The sequence below is a fragment of the Cricetulus griseus genome, chromosome 3, assembly GCF_003668045.3.
Source record: "Cricetulus griseus strain 17A/GY chromosome 3, alternate assembly CriGri-PICRH-1.0, whole genome shotgun sequence".
In the NCBI taxonomy this organism is placed as follows: Eukaryota; Metazoa; Chordata; class Mammalia; order Rodentia; family Cricetidae; genus Cricetulus; species Cricetulus griseus.
The window spans coordinates 221,672,244-221,693,098 of NC_048596.1; the positions used below are offsets into that span (position 1 = coordinate 221,672,244).

The window sequence follows — 20,855 nt, forward strand, 5'->3', positions numbered from 1 at the left end:
CATGGCCTTGGTTCTGATCCCACAAGGTGGCCTTATCTGACTCTCAGGATCTGAATGCTCAGGGGTCCAAGGTACAGCCTTGTTATCATGAACAATTGCCCTCATATATGTGGCAGGTCCCTCCCCAGAGGCCTGGATGTTCCTAGACTCTGAGATGACTGCAGATTTAGGACAGACCTTCAGGTACCTCATAGAGATCTTGAACAGAACATTCAAAAAACTCTGACAGTAAGATGGCTTTTCTTCTCTGGTATTTGTTATCAGCCTTGATGAGAAAAAGATAGGTTAGGGACACTCGGTGGTTAACAAGACTGTACAGAGGTGGGTGGGTGGCCCGAAGTAAAGGAGACATGCAAATGAAGGGAAAGATCCCAGATTTCCATCCTGCTTTTTAGTTACTTTATGCCAAGTAAGGAGTGAGGTTTTTTGTTGTTGTTGTTGTTGTTGGGTTTTTTTTTAGCAAATGCAGCTCCTAATGCCTGATAGATTGTAATTCAGTGTGCAACATCATGAGGACTTCCAGTTTGAATGACTCCTGGTGCCCATTGTTTGGGGAGACGTACAACAATCCTCTAATGTGTTCTTTGATCTTAGAGGACTTAATTTCATCACCCAGGGAGTGGGGGGGACATTTACATTCAAAGAAGTCATCTGTATTCCCCACAGCACAAGATAAGGGCAGCATCAAATATGCACAGCAATGTGTGTGTGTGTGTGTGTGTGTGTGTGTGTGTGTGTGTGTGTGTGTGTTCACACCCGGTTATGCATGTGTGTATACACATGTGTAATCTCCAAGTATCCCTTTTTCTCCATCTTCCCAGTATTAGGATCACAGATACATACCGTCATGCCATTTTGTATGGGTGCTAAGAATCCAGAGTCAGGTTTTCATACTTATTTAACCAGCATTTTACCAATGGAGTCATCTTCCAAACCTAGGCAAATTTTTAAAAATCACTAGTTTATCTAGTATTTGTATGTATACCTGCATGCATTTATTGCAGTGCCCACAGAGACCAGGAAGTATCAGATCCCCTGAATTGGAGTTACAGGCAGTTAAGAGTCACCTGATAAGGATGCTGGGAACCAAATCCAGGTCTTCTGCAAAATCAGTAGGCTCTCTTAACCACTGAGCCATCTCTCTAGCCCCCAGGTGTCTTTTTAAAGAGAAAACGTGGAAACAGTAGTTGAGATAATGGCAAAAGTAGATGCTCGCAATCGCAAGATTAAACTCAGTGTGGCATCTCTATATTCACTAGAAATATCCCATAATTTAGGCCATGAACATGAGAGCCCTTTCTGGCATAGGCAGACTGAGGACTGTGGAACAGCCTGTATTTCTCCCACCAAAGCAAATGTATTGTTCATTAACAGTCCTATGACATCACCCTGAGCAGGCTGGAGTCTAGGGGGAGTGGGAAGCTGTGTGAATGCAGAGGCAGGAGGGATGCCCTAATGAACACGCCTGCCTTCCAGAGTCCCTGGGGGCTCCTGTGTAAACCAGGCTTCCCAGCCAGTCCCATTTGTAGAGGAGCAATTATGTCTGCCTGTCAAAGCCTTCATCGGGCATCATTCAAGTCCATGAGTAATAGAGACTCCTTCCCAAAGTCCTATCAGCCCCTGACCTTCCTGATGCCTGACTCAAGCCACGCTGTATCTGAGAACAACATGGATGAAACTACGTGGAAATAAAAGTCAGGGATCAAGGGAAGAAAATATAAAAGGCCGGGGCGGGGGGCACGCTGAGAGCTTTAAAGTGTTCCCAGAGACACCTCATCCCCAAGGTGGGTCTCTGAAAATTTGCAGAGAGATGGTGAAAGGAGCCTGCCATGATTGCAGTTGCTTGCAGAGAAGTTGTGGGGAGGGTCCATCCTCTGTTACAGGGTTAGCAAAAGGGACTCAGCACATGCTTTCTTGGGCATGCAAGTGACTTTGCAGTGTGTCTCTGGAGGTGTATGATCTGACTGAAACCCAGCAGCATTCATTCACTAAGCTATTTATTGGGAGTGGGGGACGCGCCTCAGCATGCATGTGGAGGTCAGATGGCCACTCAGGGGACTCTCTTTTCCTTCCAGCACAGGACTCCCAGGGAGCAAACGCAGGTCATCAGGTTTGGTGCAAGTCTCTTCACCCACTCAGCTATCTGGAAACTCCTTTATATCACTGCATCTGGCCCCGTGTAGTTGTGGGGGAGGGGAGTACCACTGCCTAGCAGCCCTCTGCTTCATATCTGCCTCCAAAGCCTGTCTGTATAACTGCCTTTCATCTGTCTCACTCTGCCAATAAAAGCCTTTATTAAATGGACTAGGAAGATGGCTCAATTTGTAAAGTGCTTGCCTATAAACATGTGGACCAGAGTTGGATCTCCCCTACCCCATGATTTTGGCTTTTGTTTTTATTTTGTTGTTGTTGTTATTGTTGTTGTTGTTATTGGTGGTTGTGTGTGTGTGTGTGTGTGTGTGTGTGTGTGTGTATGCGCGTGCGCACGCGCATGTGTGTTTTAAGTGGGGCGCGGTGGCACACACTTGTGTCTGATGTCTGAGGAGACAGAGATGGTAGGTATTCCCCATGGAGAAAGACCTCTCCCACATACTGGAGAAGGGCCAAGCCCTATTGTTCTTATGAGTCTGCTTAAAGCAAGTGGCTTCAGTGTGTCCCCAGCCACACAATACAGGGCTCCCTTGGAGAGGCTAATCATCAGAGCCCCTAGGGTAGCAGGGAGGGGCAGCTGTCATAACCCACAGGGCAGAATCCACAAAGGGTGACCTCATGCACTACAACCCAACCCTCCAGGAATTAGATCAGCCAATGAGCCTCTATTGGCCTTAGTGAGGAGGGTTCAGGGGTACAAGGACGCGCCTTTGCTCACCCATCCACTCAAAGTTGCCTGCCACACTGGCTTCCCAGGGGGAGAGTCCCAGCCCCTTCTGACCAGAAAGAAGGGGCTAATATGTCATCATTTCTACCCACTCCTGGAAATGACCTTTTCTGCCACCTCACTGCTGTGACCACCCCTAAATAGTAGGACTCACCCACTCACTAGGTCTTGGGACTCCTCAGTTCCTTGGCAGGCAGAGTAGAAAGCCAGGTTAGCAGGCAAAGTTGGACACAGTGCCTGTAGCTATGTCATGAGGGTGGGCAAGTCCCTCATCAGCTCAGCAGACAATGTGTACCTTATAGTAGCAAAACAAAAATAAACCCCTGGCAATTAGTAGTGTTGACATATACCCATAAGCCTAGTGTTTCTGGGGAGACTCCAAGTATCTTTTGAGGAGTGATTCTTGGTGTCATTGATAAAAGATTTTCAAGACAGACTCTCAAGAAAGTTCAGGGATAATTTTGTTGAAATGTGAGAGAAAAAAAACAGTTGGGTATGCCGAAAATCTCAGCAGCTGCCAGGAATATGGGATATGGGAATGGGCAGGGCAAGTCATGCCTTTTAAGTCAGACACAGAGATTAGAGAGATGGTGAGAAAGTCCAGTGTCAGGGAACATATGCTCAGGCCAAAGGCCAGTGTTTGAAAGGAAAGGGAAAGACACGCTTAGTGTGAGGCTGAGGGTCTGTGTTGCAGGGGCTCCTGCTTCCGGGATTTTTGAGTCCCAGGGCAAAGCGCTGCACCAGGGATACATGGCTAGAAATAGAAAGACAGCTTATCAAGGATGAAAAAGCTCTACCAAGAATGGGAGAAGCCTATGTATGAACTAAGGAAGGAGCCAGAGCCACTGGCCTGGGGACCCTGAGTCTTTACAAGGCATTTACATGGCACCCACCTCTCCCCTGTGTGTTTTGTGCTTGCTCTGTTAGTTGCATGATCCCTGGTGGGAAAGGGTTTCCAGGCTTCCTCTTCACACTGGCTTTTTTCATGTGTTAATCTCAGTATCTCTACTCTCTAGTCACCCAGAGTTTGGGCTGAACTGACTGAAGATAAGTCTGGGGTGTGTCTACCTCCCCAGCACTGGGATTAGAGGTACACACTGCCATATCTACTTTTACATGGGTGCCAGCGATCCAAACTCGGGTTCCCATGACGCTGTGGTACACACTTTACATACTAAGCCATCTTTCCGTCTCCAAGTGCTGCTTTGATCATGGCAGTCACTCACATCACCTGGAAGAAGTAGGGAAGTGTTGGAAGTGCATGGGACATAACATGATACTTTAGGCTAAATATGCCCATGGTTCCCATGGGAGCCAGCCCCTTCAGAACCTCACGAGTTTGGTGGTGAGGTCAGAGCAGCGAAGTCCCGCTGCCCTCACTCTAGCACATGGTGGCTGTGCAAGCATCCAGTTTTGGAAAGTGGCGTTCTTAGCACCACGGTGGCTCCAGTGTGCAAAGCATGCTGGGAGGGGGACATTTGCAAGGAAAGTTGTTATCCAGGTATAAGGAGGGATGCAATCTTACAAGGAAGATCAGAAAATAATTTAAGTTAAAAGGGGAAAGAGAGAAGCCAGTGAAAGAAGACCGTCAATTACAGGCTGAGAGAAAGCCCATCTTAAGTTCATTGACATCCCCACCAGCATGGCCAGTGACCCTGAATAAACTGGCATAGCTCACCAGGGACACACAGGGCTTGCCTTGCCCATGATGCCTTCAGGCCACTACCCTGTTTGTCCCCTCAAACTCCGTGTGACTGCAGACCGCTTACTTGGCCTCTCTCCCAGCCAGATCCCTACAAGGATCCACAAATGTTTACAGCACCAGTGATTGGCAAATTACAATCAGCAGGATTCTATAAACATCCCTTCCAAGTACATAACAGCCAAGAGCTTTCTGCTTCCCAGGCAACTCACTCCAAAGGAGCTTACGGAACTTCCAGAATGCTGTAGTTCCTCAGTCATCAAAGTAGACTGTCCTCTTCCATTGCAAGATTGGGGGAATCCAGATGTTGATGCCATCAGTGGCCCAAGCCTTTGGGAGACAGAGTGCCAGAGTCAGGCAGAATGCACCTCTGCACTATGCTGACAAATGACTCCACTGTCTCGGCAGTACAGACACTGAGGGGTACCGGACTTCAGCTGCTCTGACTCTTAGAGATGAAAGCAGTCAGAAGCTGGGCTGTTGCTGGTTGCCTTGAAAGACGTGTGTGGGGTTCTGTGAGGATTTAAGATAGAGTTGCAACCTCTATGACTTCTAGAATATTCTCTCGCCTCCGCCATCACTGACTCAATCCTCTGTTTTTATTTTTATTTTATTTTGTATGTGAGTGTATGTGTATAGATGTGTGTGTGTGTGTGTGTGTGTGTGTGTGTAGGAGTAGGTGTATGTACATGTGGAGCCCGGAGATAGACCTCTCATGTCATTCCTTGTGCACCTTCTACTTTTTTGTTTGTTTGAGACATGATATCTCACAGGGACTTGGAGCTGACCAAGTAGTCCGGCCTGGAGCCCCAGAGATCTACCTGTCTTTGCCTCCCCAGGTCTGGATCACAAGCATGCACCACCAACCCTACTTTCCCCCCCTCCATTCTCTCATGGCTACTGTCTTCTATTGTAACAGGAAAGAAATTAGTTCATTACATATAATGGACATCTCGGGGTGTCAGGGTCTGTTTTCCTTGCTGAACTCCCATTCGTCAGTGTGACTCTTTTATTATTATTATTAAGTTAGTTATCTGACAGTTTCATACATGTATTACTGCAGTCTGGTTACTCTCCCACACACTTCTTAACTTGCCTCTGGAGACTGAACTCAGCAAGCTTCATGGCATGGGACAAGTATATTACAGGCACTGTGTCCCCCCAGCCCTGGTTCCTGTGTGTTTAAATTATGCTTGCCCTGAGGTGGGCTTTTCTTCCCTTTCACCTGTCATACTGTTCATGAAAGGAAGTGGGTGTTTCTCCATGTTTCAGAAATTATTTTGCCCACAAGGGTATGAACAGAGTTCACCAGAGAGGGCCAGGCTTGTCCCCCTGCCCCTGAGGTGTGGCTGCCTGAGCTGTTTAGTTATCCAATGTAAGATTTCCAATATAATAAGGGTTTGGGGAGACAGGTGAAATCAGAGAAATATGTCATCTCAGAGAGGCCAAAAGTCAGTACCTACAAGTCTCTCAAACAGCAACCATTGTTCAGTGTCTCCAGTTATCTCTAAAGCCCTGAGGCTTGAAATTCAGTGGAAGACTCATGCTAGCTAAGTGCACTGTGATGATGTATATATCTGTAATGTCCGTGTACTGACTCAGTATCATAGCCCTAGACAGGTCCTTCAAGACAAATGGTGCTTGACCTCTTACCCAGGAAGTAGTTAAACCACTTTGAGATGAGCTAGGGCTTATATTTTGTTTCTTTTGTTAAAAAAACTGGGATAAATATACACAACATAAAATTTACCATCTTAACACACACACACACACACACACACACACACACACACACACACACACACATATATATATATATATATATATATATATATATATATATATTCAGGGGAATTAACTACATGCACATTGTTATCGAAGATTACCACTGTTTCCAAACTTTTGTCAGGATCTGAAGCAGAAATTCTGTGACCATTCAGCAGTAACTCCTCATCCTCTTCAGCCCCTGTGAAATCACATTCTCTTAGTTACTTCCACAACTGAGGTGACAATAACACTCATCTTTTTTATAGCCTCTTTTAGTTAGCATGTCTTCAGGGTTCACTGGTGTAGCATATATCTGAATTTTGTTCCTCTTTAAGGCTGAGTAATATTCCATTGTGTGTATCCAGACCCTGCTTCCAATTTTGGCTTTGCTGAGCCTGAGAACAGCCTGTCTGCTGACTCTAAGTCTTGACTGACAGAGGGATCATCCTCTGTCGTTGAGATAATGACATAGTATATGGAAGCTCTCAGAACTGTGTCTGGGATAGAGTAGCAATGCCTCAGATAGTCCTTTGTAAGGCATGGCATTCTAAGGCAGATGTATGAAGTTGTTCCATGTGTTCCTTTATGTCATTTCAAATGACTGGGTGAAAATCACAAGTACCCAACACCTGTTAACCATGTCCCCTGCCCTCCACACCCTTCCTACACATTGCATTTTCTCCCAACCATTTCTGCAGTTAATGAGTACCTTCCTCCTCCTGGATAAATATATGCATCTCCAACTGTATTTGCTCCTTTTCATTGCTGTGATAAAACATTCAGACCAAAAAAAAAAAAAAATAGGGAAGAAAGAGTTGATTGGGCTTACAGGAGGCATCGTGGGGGGAGAAGGCATGGTGGTGGGAGCATGAAGCTGGCCTGGCAGTCATGAAGCAGAGATACCACATTTTGTACACACACACACACACACACACACACACACACACACACAGGAAGCAAAGACAGAGAACAGAAAGTGTTTATAAAACCTTAAAGCCTACCTCCAGTGATGTGTGCCTCTAGCAAGGCTCCATTTCCCCAAAGTTCCATAACCTTACCAACAGCATTGCCAACTATGGACCAAGTGTTCAGATACATCAGTCCATGCGGGACATTTTCTCATTCAGTTCACCACACCAAGCAAGGGTGTTCAAAGTCCTTGAAATGTTATCCCCAAAGAGAGAGGAATCTCAGGGATGTCCTTCCCAAGAATGGGTTAGCTACTTCACCATAGCTCGCAAGAACGCCCAGTAAGGACTTTTTAGTCACACCTCATTTTCTAATACCAGATTGATCCAGTGAGACCCGCTCCTCGTCTCTCTCCACCCACCAGACTTGACCTCAAGTCACTTTTGACATTTACAAAAAAAAAAAAAATTCAAATCCATTCTGAGTGCTGGAAGAGTTCTTGCTGGCAAGGATGCTAAGTCTAAAACATGCTACCAGGGCAAGTCAAAAAGATAATCCTAAGTAGGAAAAAAAATGTTGTATAGCACAGGCTAGCCTTGAATCCCCATTCCTCCTACCTTAGCCTTCTAAGTGTTGGAGTTATAGGTATGTACTACAATGCCCAGCTCAAAATACTTCCAGAAACAGCAAGCATCACAGATGAACTGTGGCTACTTTGAAAGAGATGGCAGTCATTCTGATGGACAAATTATGATCCACTGCATTTTAAGAGCAGTCGGCCTGATGCCTCATTACAACCCATAAATTCCATGCAGCCCAGCATCTTCTGGGAGGAACAGTAGCATGGGCAGTAGAGCCTGCAGCATCTCTCAGCATGTGCTCAAGCTTCAGAACTCAGTCTTGCAGCAATTCTGAGATGTGCCATGTGCATCCCTCTGCATGCCCTTTGTAGACTTCTTCCTATTATTGAAGGAAGGTTCGACTTCCAATCTTGAATTTCCTGCTGGCTTAGACTAAAATTGTAGTATGATGGGAATGGAAATAGAGAGTGTTAGATGCCATTGGTTCATCAAGGTAGGGTTTTCCATTGATCTCTAATTAGCAGGGGAAGAAGTGCTACCACCAGTTCAAACCCATGTGGATCTATGTGGTTTTCACTACATAAATGATGGTCATAGAGACAGGAGGAGCCAGAAACTGCTGCCTGATCTCTGGGCCTATTTCTGCCCTGTATGATAGACAACCTAAAGGTGTGTAAGAGGTACTTAGGACAGCGCCTACCACACAGCAAATAGACACAGTTCATGGTTCAGTGTAGGAATGTTGGACTCAACATTGATACAAAAATGATATGCGTTCAGTAAAAACTGTACTTTGAATTCTGCATCTGGATTTTTCCCTGGATCAGGCCATGTGCTACAATCTCCTCTAATGATGCTGAAAGCCAGAGCCCCCCAGTTATCCATGTGATCACCAGACAGAAACAGCCACACCATGGCAGGTGTGATGCAGCAAGGCAAGGTTGTCATCCACCAAGCCCAGGCCTAGAAACTTGCATCTTAGTCACAAAATAAATCATAATGGTGTTAAGTTTACTCACACCTGTAGCACTGTGTTGCTAAACTTTGGTGCTCATATTAAATGCATTTGTACCTAATAGTATCTTCAGATTGCAATGGGCTTATCAGAAAGTAACTTCATCCCAAGAATGGGAGGGTCTGCCTGTGTTTGCTGAACAAATCAAATTGTAAAAGACATCCTCCTATCAGTACAGTATAAGGTGGGGAAGGAAAGTCATCAGGCTGAACAGCCCCACTAAACACCAAGTGCTATTTGTTAATAGAATCAATCTTACAGAGCCTCTGTCTGTTACCTGAGAGCTTCACCTTGGCTATTTTTGTGTAGCAGTGTCTCTCTCAGTCTTTATCTTTCCCTCCCTCCCTCCCTCCCTCCTCCCTCCCTCCCTTCCCCCCATCGTGTGTGTGTGTGTGTGTGTGTGTGTGTGTGTGTGTGATGTAGTCCAGGCTAGCCTCAAACTTGCTATGTAGCTGAAGACAGTCTTGAACTCCTGATCCTCCTGGCTTCACTTCCTGTAGGAATACAGCCATGCCCCAACGCAACCAATTTTATCCTGTGCTGAGAATCAAACATGAGACTTGGTGCATTCAAGGCAAGAACTCTACCAACTGGACCACAACCAAGCCCCTCTTTGGGTTTTACAAAAGTCATTTGTGTTTATGTAGTTAGTGGGACTGAGTTTTCAGATATTACACTGAGAACATGCTAGAAACCCAAGATGGTAGCATGATTTAGTGAAAGTCCATGGTGACTTAATCTTTTCCCTTTGTGTTCTTCTTCCAGCCCAAGCTTTTGGCCAAGGAGCTTCTTGACCTGGTGGCCTCTCATTTTAACCTGAAGGAAAAGGAATACTTCGGAATTGCATTCACAGACGAGACGTAAGTGCTATCCAGAGCCAACAAGACCCCAAACAAAAGAGCAGGATGGGAAAATTTGCCCTCCCTCAGCTGTGCACAGCAAAATCAGCTGCAGGCTACTTGGGTCCTGTGGGGGCTGGGGGGTCAGTCCAAGTTCACCATCTGAATTTCAAAAACCGGTGATCGTGCCTGGAGCAGCCAAAGCATATAATTAGACAGATGCTAATATTATGAAATTATTAGGTCAACATTATTATAATCAAGCAGATTCGTGTTCAAACTGAGATGTTTATTTTTTTAAGTAGATCTGTGTGGGTTTGGTTTTCATTAAGGTTAAATGAAAACTTCTGGAAAGTAAATGTTTCTCTCCAGTATTGGAGAAACAATAACAGGAAGTGGAGTTGATGATAAATTCAGGGCAAAAGATGATAGCTTGGCAGTTTCATATTCTAAGCTGAAATAGAGGATACAAAATCAACGTGCGTATCACCTATCTGATGTAAGTGTGTTTGCTTTCAGCAGCCTTCCAGCTCAGGTTATGTTTTATAATAAAGAAAGGGATAGGTTCATGGAATTTTTTTTCTCTCTTGGTAGATTTGGTGTTTGGTGAAGATCAGCCCAAATCCTTAGATAAGAACAAGCTAAAGACTGCAGCTGGGACTGAGTGGTGAAGCGCTTTCCTAGACGTGTGTGGCCCTTGATTCTATTGTAACAGGGGTGACTGTAATTGTCTAAGGGATGCCAATAGTTCCTCGGCACAAAGAGTTGAAATGTGTGGGGTCAGGAAAGTCAGAAGACCAAGCCACAGAGAAAGGGAAAGTAACAGCTTTGTGCATTCATGATGGGAGATGCCCAAGGCTGGAAGTCCGTTAAACAGATGCTGGTCTGAGTATTTTGTAGGACTCCTAGACCCTCCTTTTCCCCCTATTGGACATATCTGGATATCAACCCCCTTATCTTCCCAGATTCCCCTCTCAATGTTTTCTGGGAATGAGAAGTAGCTGCCTCAGAGAGCCTGCCCTCACTTTCCCTGTCTGCCTTGTTCCTCAAACTATTTCCCCATCCCCTGCACCAGGAAACAAAATAAAACAATAACCTACTTTAAATAAATGTTCCCTAAGAAGTCCCCTATGTGTGTATATTCATGTCCACACACCCTCCACATCTTTAGAATTACAGACATGGTTTCCTAAAATGCTCATAAGTCAGGGTGAGGTCAGTGGCTGGGTAGGATAGTAGAATCCAACCCAGACCCCAGGAGTGAGGTAGGACCATAGAGGTAGGATGGGTTCCAAACAAGAATAGGCACCTTCTGTGTCGGTCAGTGGGAAAGAGACCATATGCATCTGTGTATATGGCTGTGGTAGGCCTTGGGGATCCGTGAGTTGACAAGGTGCCCACACACAGACATGAGGACCTAACTTCAATCCCTAGAACTCAGGTTAAAAAATAAAAGCTTGGTTTGGTGAACCACATTTGTAATCCCAGCATGGGAAAGACAGAGATGTTATGGATACTCTCAGCAAAGGATCAGTCATGCACTCAGAGAGACAGGTGAACTCGTTTTTGTTTAGGAGGAGGCAAGGACCCAGGCTAATGCTTTGGAAAGGCCTAGCAGTCCTCCACAATTTCTTACAGCTTTTATAGGTCAGAGAACAGTGTAGCCATTTGAGAACAGTCTTGGAGTCTCATACCCTTCAAAAGGAATTTCTGTCACAGTTAGGCATGCTTACACCAATAGAAACTGCAGATGTGAGCATTTTACAGATAGGCATTTTGCAGCTAGCAATAAAATAAAAGCACACAAACATCTGAAATGGCAATTAAAAAAATATCCTTTCTTGCTAGGTATAGTGCTGCATGCCTTTAATCCCAGCACTCAGGAGGCAGTGGCAGGCAGATCCTGTGTGAGTTCCAGGACAGCCATTGCTACCTAAAAAGACCCTGTCTCAAAAGCAAAACAAACAAACAAAACTAACAACTAACATCCTTTCGTAGCAAACAGGAGCTACAGTATAACCTTTAACCAGATAGCTGTGCCAATTACACCATGAGGTATCCTAGCAGATATTTGCCTTCCTAGGATAAAGAATACAAACAAGTTAGCAGAAACTGGCATACCTAAATATAATTTTGACTCATTTTACTTCTGCACAATTCTATAATTTTTAGGCAAAGACTTCTACTAGACTATCATAAAATAAAGTAACAATTTGATTTTTTTAGCTGTATATTCAAGCACATAAAATATATATTCATATCATCTCTTCAGAGACAAATTGACCTCTTAGGCACACTGTTCTACCCTACTCTGCAGTGAGAGATATTGTCTCAAGAAATATGGTGGGAGACTGGAGAATAGCTCAGCAGTCAAGAGTACTTGCTGTTCTTACAAAGGACCTAAGCTTGGTTCCCGGTACCCACAGAGGTGGCTGACAACCACCTCTAACTCCAGCTTACAATGTTCTGACCTATGCAGACACCGACACATGTACACACATAAAAGTAACAAATCAATAACATTTTCCAAAAGAAATGAAAAGGTGAACAGTAACTGACAAATCCAAGGTTATCCTCTGATCTCACACGTGCACACACACATGTACCCCACATACAAGCGCTATTTGGAGCAGTGGATGTGCAGAAGCAATGGGAAGTGCAAAGCATCCTTTTCCTCACAAATGGAGCAAGATCAGCTCTGTCTGGGGCTGGAGTCCACAGGGCACTGAGGGGCAAGGCAGGCAGGCCGGCCTTCCCTGGTCTCCAAGGACCTCCACCTGCAGGTCAGGAGAGGTGCAGGCAGGAAAGCATCTATCTGGCAGATAATAAAGAAGAAACCTTTCAAACAACTACCCATTTAGACAAACCGACTTTCACAAACACAGACATCCTCTATCCTCTCTGCTGAGAATCCCCATAAGCAAGCCCCCTAATTACTCCCCATGCTGTCCCCACTGATTGGAAGGAAACCGTAAGCCTCAATTAATCATAGCCTCATTGTTCTCATTTCCCAAGTAAGTTTACTCAATTTAAAGAGTCCGTGAACTCTGGATGGTCCCAATTAGACTTGCCTTCAGCGTCAACAAGAGTCAAAGAATGAGCATGTTATCTTAGGCCAGAGAGGAAGAAGTCTGTGTGCTGAGTGAGGATTACAGACCACAGCCCTGATAGCCCTAGTCAAGAGCAGTTACTGGAAAGATGAAAAGGTAGAAAGTCAGTCTTCCCCCGAGGGCAGAGGAGGACACAGAAGCCACACATCAAAGGCGGGATGTGCACGCCCTTGAGTCTATAGACCTATGAAGTTGGGAGCTGAGCTCTCCTGATTTTCTGCTGGTCTGATAGCCTATGGGTGTGTGTCCACTCGTCCATAGATGATGTGTGTAGAGGTCACTCTCAAGAGAAGCTTCACACTCCCCAAAGCAGATGTCCCAGGCACCCTCTGGCTGGTCTTGAGAATGCACAGAACTACCAACATTTCCTCCCAGATCTGAGTGGGAGGGTGTCTCCAGCCACAGTGCCAGTGGCAAGCCACCAGCAAGGACCATGAAATATAGTTGGGCCACCTGTTGGTTCCTGAATGAAAACTGGCAGGTGTTCCTGGTGCACTATGGGAGAAAGGGCAAGTGTCAATCCCAGAGAAAGTCAAGCCTCTGAGTGGCTAGCAAAGGAAACTGACCAACTAAACAAGGACGAGGGAGACTTAGAGAACAGTCCTTCATGGCCTGATAATACCTGGACCTCCATACATCTCTGGGCCTCTTTGGTAATTATAACACTTCTTTTCCTTTTACGAAAGGGAAGACCAGGCTGGAGAGATGGCTCAGAGCTTAAGAGCACTGACTGCTCTTAAGTCCTGAGTTCAATTCCCAGCAACCACATGGTGGCTCACAACCATCCATCATGAGATCTGGTGCCCTCTTCTGGTGTGCAGATATACATGGAAGCAGAATGTTGTATACATAATAAATAAATAAATAAATAATCTTTAAAAAAAGAAAAAGAAAGGGAAGAACAAAGGTTGCCTTTTGGATTTGTGCTTGGAGGGGCTGGTGATTCCTATGTCCAAGAGCATCTGCATGCCAAGTAACTCTAACATGAAGTGTGTGTGTGTGTGTGTGTGTGTGTTGTGTACTGGAAATCAAATGCAGGACCTTGTGCATGCTGGACAAGTACAATAACAGCAGAGCTACAGCCTCATCTCAACATGAAACATTTTAATAACTGTTCAAATTGGACATATGTACCCCCAAGGTGTTTGTATATATGTGAGTGTGCACATACTGTACTCTTTTACACACACACACACACACACACACATACACACACTCACAGCAACAGTAGTGTTGTCATTGGTCTGTGGCAGTTTGTGGTAAAATACATGAATCTGCCTATTACCCAATTCAAATAAAACAAGATTCAGACCTGCAAAGTGGCTACAAGCTGGAAGTCACTCTGTTAGGTGTCACTTGGCATGGAGAGGCAGGGGAAAAGCTACATTAGTGATTCTTGACACAGGAATCACCAACCCAGAGCAGATCACACACTCAAGCACAAGTTCAAGGGACAGCATTGGCCTCCCTGAAGTAACAGGAGTGTCTGCTAGACTGTATGGTTCTTAGGTTAGAGATTGTCTGTCATCCTTCAGTGTTAATTCTGGTGATGACATTTTGTGGGGTCCAGATGGAACCATGAGGAAAATAAATACATGTTAATTAATTACTTAATAATAAAAAAGTAAATGCCGACAGGAAATTGGAAGTTTCCCTAGCCTTCTGTCCCCCATAATTGGTATTTATTGATAAAGTATCAGAGACAACAGTGTAAAACTTTACACCCAAGAATACTGAATGCTGTTGGCAACCTGTTTTTGCAGCATTGATATGAGCTTTTCTTTTCTCGTTATTTTATTTTGAAGCTTTGGGGGGGGGGTTGAGACAGGGTTTCTCTTTGGTTTTGGAGGCTCTCGAACTCACATAGATCTGCCTGCCTCTGCCTCCCCAGTGCTGGGATTAAAGGCGTGCGCCACCACCGCCTGGCTTTTGAAGCTTTTTGTTTGGAAATAATTGTAGAAGAGTTAGGAAGATAGCATAGACTCCCTTTGCTTTCCCCCATATCAGTATCTTACAAACCCTGTGGTACACAGAAAAACTATGATGTAACACCCACTGCTAGATGAACTAAGCCATAGGCTCTCCTCAAATATCACCAGGTTGCCCGTGAACGTTTTTCCTGCTCTAGAATTCAGTTGCACTCAGTATCTTTTGATTTGCACTAACTCTGTGGTATTCCTCTTGCAGTGTTCCCAGTCATGATGACCTAGGCAAGTGAGGGCAGTTTGGACAGCTTTGAGACATTCTGAAGCAATGGAGGAATTTGATCTTTAAATCATGCTTTAAAAATTAGATGTATTTTTATAGCTGGGCATTGGTAGCGCACGCCTTTAATCCCAGCACTCGGGAGGCAGAGGCAGGTGGATCTCTGTGAGTTCGAGACCAGCCTGGTCTACAAGAGCTAGTTCCAGGAAAGCCTCCAAAGCCACAGAGAAACCCTGTCTCGAAAAAAAAAATTAGATGTATTTTTAAAATTTTTGTGTTTATGAATGTTTGCCTGCATTTGCATATGTTTGCCACATTCATGCAGTTGCCACAGAAGTCAGAAGAGAGCATCAGATCCCCTAGAAGAACTGGAGTTACAGATAATTACGAAACACCTTGTGGGTGCTGAAAACCAAACCCGGGCCTTTGAAAGAGCAACACATGCTCTCAACCACTTAGCCCCTTAGAATGCCTGTTGACACATGTCTGGAGCCAGGGTTCTTTTCCACATTGGTGATATATTGGAAGGACTCAAGATACTTTAAATCCAGTTGGTTTTGCTATGTTGTTGTTGATCTTTCTTTAAAGATCCCCAGTTTGTCCCAATGTACAGCCAAGTTCAGTCCGGTTTTAAGACCTCGAATGTCGGAGCCAATTTCTTCCTGTCCCCTTGACCCAGATCCAACAATGACCAGTTCCACTTGATCTTAGACTGTCAGGGCCCAATACCAACTGACATATCTGAGGAGACATTGTGGAAGGGTTACCTTTTATTTTTAAAATACTTGCATTACTATTTTAATTCCCAAATTTTAATATTTTTAAGTCATGAGTGAGAGAAGACAAAGCATCCTCTCTCAAAAGCCAAACACGAAATAACATCAGCCAAAATGAGCAGTCAAACGTACCTCAAGTTAAAGTAATGATTGTCACGGCAACTAAGTTCCTGTCTCTTGTCTCCTATCCCCAATCTTGTGAAATGCTCATCAGATGGTATAATTGAATTCTCATGTCTTAAAGAAAAGAAAAGCTTTTAAGAAGTGTTTAGACATTTGAGGGGGAAAGTGGGTTAGCCACTATTGTGCAAGTACAGTTAGAATGCACTTTCACATGCCCATTAAGAAAATGAGGGGCCCTCACCCTATCATTTCATCACAGACCCCTTGGAAATTTGTTAAGGACTTACATTCCTTCTCTTCCACAAATGTTTGCACAGAAAAGTTTTGCTTAAGTTTTAGATGGGTCACAGGCACCATGAGGCCACAGTCCTAGTCAGTATATGATATACGAATGCACACATATACTTGTGTGTGTGTGTGCATATGTGTGTCTGTGTAAGCCAGGAGGTAATCTCAGAAATGTTGTCTATCTGCTTTGAGGCAAGTGTCATTGGCCTAGAGCTCACCAATTAGGCAAAAGTGGATATCCAGAAATCCTCAGGGACCCTGCTATATGGGCCTCCCCAAAGCTGGGTAACAAGAGCACCCCATCACACCTGCCTTCTTATGTGGGTGTATGGATCAAACTTGGCCCTTATGTTTGTGTGACAAGCAATTTAACTACTAAGTCATGTCCTAGTACCTGGGTCACAATTATTTTAAATGCTTCCTTGATTGGTACAGTTCCAGGAGTCAGATTTAGCTCAATAATGAATGTCTTCTTATCAGCACACCTGTGACCCATTGCCAGGTATGCTGGGCCATAAAGTGTGCCCTAGTCTGCATACGGCATTGGCTGAGGCATCCACAAAGAATCTAGCAGAAGTCGCAAGTATATCTACCATTTAAAAACAAAGTTCAAAAGCAATTTCTTATCTTGGGAACAAGAAGCAGCAGCTCTGAGAACATAATGTTCTCCTAGATGGCAGGACAGCAAAAGTCAGTGGCTCCAGCCTACCGTGCCTGGGCTGTCATAGTTGCTTCTGAGAACTTGACATTTAGTGCTCATGACAGCCTCTGAGATGAGCCCACCACTGTCACACATCACAGCAAACAACAGCACCTTATGTCAAGTGACCAGAGAAGTATTGGAGCATGACTTTATATATGTGTAGTTAAGATAAATAAAAAAGAATGGTACCATTCTGGAAGGGGCTAGGCACATCAGTCATCCATGCCCTCCTGCCCACTGCAGTGCAAATGATACTGAAGAGCCTGGGACTTAGACTAGGTGAGCAGATGAATTCCTCATACCTGGGACAGGAGCATTGGCTGTACTTGGTGACAGTCATTGAATCTCTAAGAAAATGGATTTCAGGGCTGGGGAGATGGCTCAGTGGATAAAGTACTTACTCCACAAGCATGAGGACCAAAATTGAAATCCCAGAACACAAGTAAAAACTGGGCAAGCAAGGAGACTTTCTTTATGCCCAGCTCTTGAGAGGCAGAGACAGGGGAACTGTGGGCAAGGTGGCTAACTAGACTAGCTGGAATCAGCCAGCTCTGAGTTCAGCTAGCAATCCTGTCTCAATAAAGTGGAAGGCCTTGAAGGAAGACATCCAACATCAACTTTGGGCATGCACATGCACACACATGAATGTGTACCTACACACATGTGAACTCATATACATTCATGGGAACAGAGAGAATATGGATCTCTGGGGCATATTGTAAAATTGATGCATTTTTCTTCTTTTTAAAGATTTATTTATGTATTATGCATATATAGTGTTCTGCCTGTATTATACCCCCAAGCCACAAGAGGGCACCAGATTTCATTATAGATGGTTGTGAGCCACATTTGGTTGCTGGCAATTGAACTCAGGAACTCCAGAAGACTAGACAGTGTTCTTCACCTCTGAGCCATCTCTCCAGCCCTGCATTTGTTTTCTTACCAACAGCAACAAAATTGTTTGACATCTACTGTTAGCAATGGGAGAAATGCAGAAATAACTGGCCTTTGGCTCCTGTCAGTCTGTCACTTGTATTAGGAAATAGTTAGCAACATACAATATAGGAGATGTTATAAACCAAATCTAAGAGGCTGGAGAGGTGGCTCATGGGAATGCAAACACGAAGGCCAGAGTTCACATCCCCAGAATGCATGTAAATGCTGGGCAGTCATCAAGGCCCACTGATAATCCCAGGTCTCCAGAGATGGAGACAGGATCCTTGAAGCAAGTTGACTAGCTAAACTAGGCAAACTACAGAGATCTTGGTTCAAGTGAGAGACCCTGTTGTAATATAAAAGGGACGAGGATTCAAGGAAGACACCTGATATCAACCTACAGGCCTACACACCCATATCCACACACAAACATGCATCTGTACCACACATGTGTGTACCCCTACAGTACACACTCATGCATACATATGCAAAAAGAGAAATTTTAGAAGAGCCTTACAACAGCATATTGGAGCAAACAATTTTGTATTAATAAAAAAGTAAAGCCACATTCCACTGGAATCGTCAGCCCTTTGTTGCAATGTAATTTCCCTGGTACACACCCTGCTTGACTCTTTCTCTGGTACATAGGGATTTCTAGATAAGTCAATATTCCTGAACCATCTGTGGAAACTTGTTTATTTAGGAATCCAAGATATTAAATGGCTAAATGGCCACAACACATTCTCCCACTTGAAGAGCCCCCAGTCCCCAGCCTCACCCCCTACCCAGCCACATCTATAACAACTTCAGGTTCTGGGAATGGGTCAGCCTATGAAGTTCAACAGCAGGCATGGTGGAATCCCAGCACAGTGGGGGCAGAAACAGCAGGACCCCTGAGGCTGGCTCACCATCAGGTCTAATGGTTGAAGGCTAGCTAAAGTAGACAGAGAGATGTCATTTTCCCTCAGAAGCAGAATCAGGGTTTAGGACTATTCCCAACTTCTTGATCTCTTTGCTTCTAGTCATTTCCATATATTCATTTCTAGTAAGTTCATTGCTAGATAAATATCAAACGAAAGCATGGCATTGTGGAATGTGCCTGTAATCCCAGCATTTGGGAGGTGGAGGCAGGAGGATCAGGAATTCTAGGTCATATTGAACTATGTAGTGAGTGTGAGGCCAGCCTAAGTGAGACCCTCGTATTTTTTTTTAATCAAGCCAATATTCAGCCAACAACATAGCCACCACTCCTGAAACATATCCTCATGGATCCATTTCCTGCAACATCCCTTACCACCACCACCACCACCACCACCACTCCCCACCCCGCCTCCACAGTCTGTTTTCAGGAGCAGAAGACTGGTTTGTGTTTTCCAGAGTTTTACATAAATGGGATCATTCCATTCATATACTTCTTAAAACCTTTCATTTAAAATTTCTTTCATTCAACTTCATTATTTTTAGGTTCATCCATATTACTGCCTACAGCAGTAGCACTTTCTCTTCATTGCTGTATAGTATTCCATTTTGGGACTATGCTGTCCATTCATTCACTCATTTTTCTGCTGGTAAATCCTGGGATTGTTTTAACTGTGGGCCATTCTAGTGTCTTTTCAAATACAGTGTCTGTGAACTCGTGTGTAAGAAGAGACCTTGTGTAGACAAATGCCTCCTTTTGTGGGGAGGAAAGGTGAATGCCTAGAAAGAGAATAGTGGCTTGATCCTATGTAGGTTTACGTTTAAGAAAGTGTGGTTCTTGTGACATCCCAATTGCTTCCAGCAGGATAATGTGAGGATTGTTAGCACGCTATTGAAGTGTGTTCTGAGTCCTATAGGAAAAGCACGTACCCCGGAGCAGTAGAAAGGGAACTGAGGCCGAGAGAGAGCTGTGGTTATAGGAAGCAGACAGTGCTCTCTTCATGGCTTCATGATCATGTCCTGTCCTGGCCATACAACAGTTCTCTCAGGAGCTCTTTTCCCCAGATAATTCCCCAGTGTTCCTCCAATTTCAATGTACCAGAAAGGCGTCAAGATCCCCTGCATGCCTACAACCCAGTGGGTTCTGCTCCGTGGAGACCCTCAACTCCAAACACCTGTACAGTCCAACAACCTAACCAACTGCCTCTCCTTTCTCCAGGGGACACTTGAACTGGCTTCAACTAGATCGAAGAGTACTGGAGCACGACTTCCCCAAAAAGTCTGGGCCGGTGGTTCTGTACTTCTGTGTCAGGTAGGTCCTCTTGGAATCCCTGCTTTGGCTTCTCTGTTCTTTATCAGAAATGTCTGGAAGGATGGAGAGACTCAAAGGAAAAGGGAGATCAAGTATCTCTTGGTCTGCAGGTAGGGATAAAGGCACAACTGCATTCCAAGAAAATGGACACTCAGGTGTGACTGTTCTGGACCCATCAGTGTGTGCACTGGTCACAGGCTTGCATGCTTGTGTGAGAATACATGTGTGAAAAGAAGAAAAATTTTATTTTCGGGGGAGTGGAGGGAGAGAGTCATATATCTCACAGTAAACTGAGTCTTATACAGTGTCACAAGTCCTGCGATTTGTTTTAGTGCCACTTGAAGCTCCATAAGAAGCCTCTGTGGCCATTGCTTCTGTCCTAAGTGTCACTGCAGTCCCTTGAACTATATAGATTTATCTCGAATAGAGATGATTGAAATGCCAAGGAAGGATAAAGGACCAAAAGATGTCAGAGGGCTGAGGAGATAGCTCAGTGGATGAAGCACTTGCAGCTCAAGCATGAGGACCAGAGTTCAAATGCCCAGCATACGTGTGTGTGTGTGTGTGTGTGTGTGTGTGTGTGTGTGTGTGTGTGTGTGTGTTTACATGTGTGCATGTGCATGTTGAACCCAGAAAACAACCTCATGCATCATCCCTTGGGCACTGTTCACCTTTTACTTAAGATACAGTCTCTCAGTGGGCTGGGATTTGCAAAGTAGGCCAGGCTGACTAGCCAGCAAGCCCCAGGGAGCCACCTGTCTCTGCCTCCCAGTGTTGAATTACAAAAATGTGC

At 44.6% G+C, this 20,855-nt stretch overlaps 1 protein-coding gene across 3 annotated transcripts in view; it reads left to right on the forward strand.

Annotated features, from left to right (window-relative positions):
• Positions 1-20,855, forward strand: part of Frmd4a (FERM domain containing 4A) — a 303,426-nt gene that overhangs the window by 154,005 nt on the left and 128,566 nt on the right. For all 3 annotated transcript variants that reach the window (XM_027405198.2, XM_027405203.2, XM_027405200.2), the window contains exons 3-4: positions 9,618-9,712; positions 19,970-20,062. In XM_027405198.2, the coding sequence (XP_027260999.1) occupies positions 9,618-9,712; positions 19,970-20,062 (188 nt within the window). The remainder of the gene's footprint in view (positions 1-9,617; positions 9,713-19,969; positions 20,063-20,855) is intronic.